This window comes from Sander lucioperca, chromosome 1 (assembly GCF_008315115.2).
Source record: "Sander lucioperca isolate FBNREF2018 chromosome 1, SLUC_FBN_1.2, whole genome shotgun sequence".
Taxonomy (NCBI): domain Eukaryota; kingdom Metazoa; phylum Chordata; class Actinopteri; order Perciformes; family Percidae; genus Sander; species Sander lucioperca.
Genome location: NC_050173.1, coordinates 50,667,971 through 50,674,818, shown reverse-complemented (window position 1 = coordinate 50,674,818; position 6,848 = coordinate 50,667,971). Strand labels below are relative to the sequence as shown.

Below are 6,848 nucleotides of genomic sequence, written 5' to 3'. Positions count from 1 at the left end.
TACAGAACAACTGCTGATTGAAATGTTTAGTAGTGTGATGGGGTTCTGAGGCTACAGTTAGCTAAGACTGGGAAAGTCCCCTGCAATTAAAGTTTTAGGCCATTCAAAAAATACATGTCCGCGTGCTTTTTGTCTAAAGTAGACTAGAGCCCTTTAAGTAGATCCATCCGCATTGGACAAAGGCTTATATATCTATTTACACTGACAATACATTCTGCCATATAGGAGCCATTTAATCTTCATTTAGACAGATGCATCTCTGATGGAACCCTAATCTGATTCCAACTTGAATTGATTTAGTCCTGTGAGCTTTTCTTCGGAGGGTTTAAGCTTAAAAGCGCACAAACAAAAAGAGCATCCTGTCCAGAGATGAGCCCAGCGGGACTAACACCAGAATATAAAGGATGCTTTTCAAACAGGCTTTGAAGGAATGTCTGGACCAACCTACGGGTCACAAGATAATAAAACGGGACAATGTATAGTTTTACGTCTTCAGGAAAATAGGCTATAGGAAAATATGAAATGAAATATTTGCAGACGTAGCCTATAGGCTAGTGTGTGTGAGATTATAATTGGTTTTAACCCTTGTATTACATACACTTGTTTTCCTCCTGGGTCAACATGAACCCGGTCTGTTTGAACTGTTTATAAAGCAAAAAGTAGGCTATTATCACCCAATTCATGATCAATGGTCATGTAATGCATGTCATTTACATAACATTTTACGTCATTTTGGAGTTAAAAAAAAAGCTGAAGTTATGAATTATTTAAACTAATAGTTAAAATCAGAGGAACATTTGTTGATGGATTATCACATACTTCAACAGATGTCAAAGTTTAGTCAGGATACTGTTTTGAAACCATTGTATTATTCTTAATGGCAGCACATAATCACATCTGTGGTCTAGGAAGAAACGATATTCTATAAATTGAAATAAAATACCCAAAATTCAATTAAAGAAACCCATATTTCTGATATAGAAACTTTGAAAGACAACATGGTTAAGGGGTCTCAAGCACAAAGGGGTACATGTTCCTTTAAGTGCGTAACAAACAGCCTCTTTGCTCCATGGATGCACTATGTGGAATGAAAGCGGTTTGGGTATAGGTAGCCTACGTAATATATTTATAAAGTTAGGCCTTATCAACAAACTGTAATGCCCAATTCTAAATATCCCACAGCAAACCATGCACCATAAGTCAACAGTAATGGTTAGAACAGCTCGCATTCGGATGGTTGGATAGGCTACTTAAGCCAAAATGGTGAACAATTATTTACATTTAAGTATGCATTGATATGTTGATAAGAGGGAGCCTGTTGCTTTAAGTGCAGTCTTTTAAATGTAGAAAAGCGCACGACAGTGGCCATTACCACACTGTCCACACTGCAGGAGCCTATTTAGACCGTGTCATCCAATGTACAAAACCACTTTAGAGCCTCACATTCTAAAACTCAGTAAGCAACACAGCCCAATTTCCCGCTGAAACTCTAAATTTGGGCCTATTCATAAACTTCTTTTACATGGTGGGATTTGACTGCAGGATTGTAAACTGACTGTAGGCTCTAGGCCTATATAGCTATAATTGTTAATTGCTGTTAATGCTTGCAACATTTTCACTCCCACTAGCGCCATGTGTATTGGTGTGGTTAATTTAGGTAAAGTTTATCACGGATGGTTCAGCCTCCCCCATCACCACAGACAGCTGGCCTGGGGTCAATTTTAGTGGCTCTTCCAGCAGTGGAATTCTGCACCTGGACAATTTAAGTAGGCTAGTCTAAGTGGTAAAAAAACAACTACACTTGTTAATGGTCGGCCGGAGGAGACTGAACTCAAAGTAGGCTACAACTGTTTGTGTTGTACTATTTATGCCTACAGTTAAATACTAGCCTATACAAATAGAGTGAAGCAGTCTGGCTGCTGGACAGTGTGCGAATGACCACTTTCCTTTACTATTCTACATTTGAAAAACTGCACTTAAGATCATAGAAGCAACAGATTCCCCCCCTATCAACACTTCAATAGACAGTATGTGTCATAACTGTTGTCCAGCCTGGATAAAGTATGTGTTAACCGTCCTTTGGATGTGCCCCTTCTCTTTAAACGTGCAGCTGTAACGACTGCTCAAGTACGAGCTATTCACACATCAAATAGGCCACTCGAATGAGTTGGAAAGTTCAGGAAAACTGTGCTTTATTGTGAATTCAGCAAGCACAATCATAAAAATAAATCCTAGCATCATTTCTCTAACATGTACTCATGAGCAAAAATAGAATAGCACCCTCGTTCAAATTGTTAATGTCAATAAAGCGTATTTTACGCACGCGTCGCAGCAACACTAAACACACTTAAGTATTCATGTTACAGCAAAAAAAAAAAAAAAAAAGGAATCTGCGAACACTGCCGCATAGAAATATCACATAGCCTATTACTATAGCCTAAAAAAAAAAAGTGTGTGCAAAACAGCAAATCCTAAAGCTAAAACGCCACCGGAAGTGGATACGTTGTCATGGAAAATATCTTCACTGTACAATAGAATCCAGGCTGTACAACAAATACATAGGCCTATTTACACAGCCTGTCGGCATCTAAAGTAGCTACATATCTAAAATTAAAAAAAAAGTCTGTGTCAAAGAGTCTGTTACTGAGGCCAGGGCCTCCACACAGGGTCAGTTGTCATGGCAAATATCTTCACTGTACAAAATAATCCAGGCTGTACAACAAATACATAGGCATATTTACACAGCATGTCGGCATAGACAGTAGCTACATATCTAAAAAATAAAGAATATGTGTGGAAGAGTCTGTCACTGAGGCCAGGGCCTCCACACAGGGTCAGTGATGTGCGTGCAGGCTGCCGTGGATGAGAGCAGCTCCCTGGTGTCACAGTGGAGGCCAGTCCTCTTGCTGATGTATGGATGAGAGATCCCGTGCTGGCGGTGATGGCGGCGCAGATGCTGAGGAGACAGAGCGGCCTGTGGCCCTTGAATGTTCCCGGGAGATGAAGGGTGAGTCTGGGGCTCTGGGAGCGCAAGAGAAGCCTGGACTGTATCTCCTTCGGTCTCCTCTAACTCCTGGCTCTTGCTGGATATGAAGTGGCTGACCCTCAGCAGACAGGACCTCATGCCGTCCTGGTAGTTGTGCTGGCGGTGGCGGGCGGAGGTCGGTCTCTGCTCCCGGGATAGGAGTCTCTTCATGGGCCGGTGACCCTTCTCCACCTCCTTGTCCGTCTTCAGGAAATTGACCACACTCTCCAGAATCTCTGCCTTCTCCACCTTTGGGTTTTTCAGTTTCTAAATGGAGAAATGAGAGTACACTCACTAAAATAGGAATATATGTATATATATAGGCTACATTTGGTCAGATATCAAACTAAGACAAAAGCATGGCGCACAGGCGTACCTCGTCGTGGGTGTTATCCAGCATCAGAAGTCGTAATGTCTCCAGACTGTGGTTGATCCGCTCGCGTCTGCGTTTCTCCATCAGAGGTTTAGACACCTTGGGATTGGAAAGTGAAATATTACAACCCTGAACAACACTGTAGACCCTATTTTCTTCGGGAAACCCTTGTAAAAAAAAATCATCAGAATCAGCAGCTTACCCTTCTCACACTCCTCTGTCTGGGAGACTCTGGTGAAGATAAAGTTTTCATGCTAAAAGTTGACTCGCCGTTCCTGTTTTCACTGTGAATAAATCCTAAACGAAAGATGGAACGATTGACTGTGTATGTCCTTGCATTTGCAATTTGTTTGTTGCAGATAACCCCGCCCCTCGCGGGACACGCCTCTCGTCCATTGAGCAGCACGCGGCCTTGAACTGAAGAACATTTGAATTTATTTAAATCCAAATCATAATCTTCTTTTCTTTTCACGATTAAGCTAAACTGAAAGTAGCCTTTGGTTTAAAGTAAAGGGCGTGTGCCATATGCGCTCTTTCAGGGGTTACAATTTGGTTCATTCATGAATTCATCTTTCTGACTTAAAGTTCGTGGTTTAATCGAGTCATTCACATGCAGAAGTTTCAGTCTGACGCAATATAGACCTCATCATTCAATGTTACTGAAACTACCAGTACCTATTGTATAAAGTACTTGGAAGCAATACTTGAGTAAAAGTACAAGTATGTTACCAGAAAACGACTTTGGTAGATGTTAAAATCCCCTTTTAGAATATCACTTGAGTAAAAATCTTAAAGTAGTTGACATGTACTTAAGTATTAAAAGTAATTTTCTGATATTATATGTACTTAATTTTTAGAAGTAAAGAAAAACCTTGATTATGAACTTTATTGTGGCTTCCTAATAGTAGTTTCCACACCCTCTTAAATCAAATTCAAAGTCTGACATCAACAAAGAGAAAAACAGAAACAGAATTTTATTTTTTTGTGAGGAAGAATCTTTGACTCAGACGTACAAAAGCATTTTTTTGCAAGTAACGAGTAACGAAGACGCTTAGGGGAAATGTGGAGTAAAAATATACATTTTATTTAGGAAAAGTAGTGGAGTAAAAGTGAAAGTTTCCAGAAATATAAATAAAGAATTAAAGTACAGATACATGAAAATTCTACTTAAGTACACTAACGAAGTAATTGTACTTCGTTACCTTACAACACTGGAAACTAGGCCTACTTTGTAGTCAAAGGTCTGTTGATTATACTGACTTAGTTTTATTGCATGATACATTCCAATAATTTTACTTCACATAGGCTACATTTTATATTCTAGTGCAGAAAATAATGCTAAACATATGGTTCCTTCACTGTTACTTCTATATGCCTACGTCAATTAAATACTAGGCTACAATGAATGTAACATTTCACTACATAGCCCGCATTTTTCGACTAAATTACAGAAGGAAATTACAAATAATAGGCTAGATGTAAGTGTGAAGCCATTCCTGACCCCGGCCCCGCACCGGGCCTGGTGTTATTGAGCCAAACTGCCTGATTCGCACCATAAACGCGTGCGCTGCGAGAAGGACTAGTGTTTATCTTACAGTGGGAAGACTCTTGACTTAACCCTCATGTTGTCTTTGAGGTCACATTTGACCCGTTTTCAAAAGTCTCTAGCCTATATAAAAAATATGGGATTCTTTCAACCAAATTGCCCAAAAATAACATGGATGGTTCCATACACGAAACAGTCTGTGATTACCCATCAACAAACATTCCTCGGATCTTAACTATTAGTCAAAATAATTTATAATTTCTGGTGTTTTTTATTTTTATTTTTTTAAATTAGGTAGGCTATAATTTCATTTAAATGAGGTTTATAGACCATAGATTCCAAAAATTTTTAAAACTATAGCGGTGATAAGTTGGAATGAAGTTGGCTAATTCGATGTAATACATAATCGGGTGATCATTTGTTATTTGATGCTTTATAAACAGACCACAACAAGTGCATGGAGGGTTACCTGCAGATCTGTGGAGGAACAGCTAGGCCTTTATGTTTAATGTTCACAGTTTATTTTTATTTTTATTTTATTGGTTTATTTGATAGGGACCATGCATATTTATGAACATTGTTGTATAAAAACAACATGTAGGCTAAATATGCCAGAATTAGTAAAAATAAGTAGGCTACTTTTCATCTGCAGTCTCTAGGCAGGTAACATGTTAGGCTATATAGGACTAACATAGAGACAGCCAGCAGTCACACAGCACTCATTCACCCTACATTAAAAGGTACACATAATGGTGACATATCCTACATTGACAAAAACAAACGTCAAACATGATGACAAAGACATTATTCATCCACCTCTATACTTTTTCTAAATGTAGCTTAGATATGATTTCAGGCTGAAGTTTGAGGTTCGGGGTAGCTTTCTCCGCACTGCATTTACGGTCCCCCTGATCCCCATAATAGGCCTAACGTGTGGAGATAACACTGGGATGATCGGATCATGGGATCCCCTAGATTAAGTGGCTTTTCAGAGGCAATGATACTTCCGTTTCAAATCAAAGAGAGGGCGATTAGTGGAGGCTCAGAGATCACGGTTGGTAACCATGGAGACGGGGAGCTCAAGGAAAGCCACTATGGTGATTTAAACATAGCAGCCTACACTAGCCTACCATTTCAAATAGGCTATAGGCTATAGTCACCTTTTTTTCTAGGAGTATGAGGATGTAGTTAGCTAGCCTATAGAGTAGGACACATAACCCTATAGTTTTTATATTAGGCCTACTATGTCCACATTATTCTCTTATAGCCTATTGTCCATATTTAATGCTGGTCTCTAGACTTTATCCTTGCGCTATTGGACTTATTTGCACTAGGCTACCACCATGACACCCTCTCATAGAGCACCTTACCATGCTTATACATCCCTTTGTAGCTACATTCATGTGGATTTTTTATTTAGTATCTTTTCTTTTATTGTCCATATTATTGGTGGATTTGTCATCCTGTTTATGTGTATGTTGTGTGTGATTAAGTGTGTGCTATTTAAGCTACTGGGACCTTGAATTTTCCCTTGGGGATCTATCTATCTATCTATCTATCTATCTATCTATCTATCTATCTATCTATCGATCTAGCCTATCTATCGATCTATTTATCTATCTATCTATCTATCTATCTATCTATCTATCTATCTATCTATCTATCGATCTATTTATCTATCTATCTATCTATCTATCGATCTATCGATCTATCTATTTATCTATCTATCTATCTATCTATCTATCTATCTATCTATCTATCTATCTATCTATCTATCGATCTATTTATCTATCTATCTATCTATCTATCTATCTATCGATCTATCGATCTATCTATTTATTTATCTATCTATCTATCTATCTATCTATCTATCTATCGATCTATTTATCTATCTATCTATCTAT

The 6,848-nt window shown here is 38.6% G+C and overlaps 1 protein-coding gene across 1 annotated transcript; it reads right to left on the bottom strand.

Annotated features, from left to right (window-relative positions):
* Positions 1-2,163: 2,163 nt before the first annotated feature.
* her5 (hairy-related 5) lies at positions 2,164-3,793 on the bottom strand. The gene is made up of 3 exons (XM_031280109.2): positions 3,601-3,793; positions 3,402-3,497; positions 2,164-3,292 (listed from the first exon to the last, which is right to left on the bottom strand). Exons 1-3 carry the CDS (start codon positions 3,649-3,651, stop codon positions 2,807-2,809), a joined length of 633 nt encoding a protein of 210 aa, XP_031135969.1. The 5' UTR covers positions 3,652-3,793; the 3' UTR covers positions 2,164-2,806.
* Positions 3,794-6,848: the final 3,055 nt, after the last annotated feature.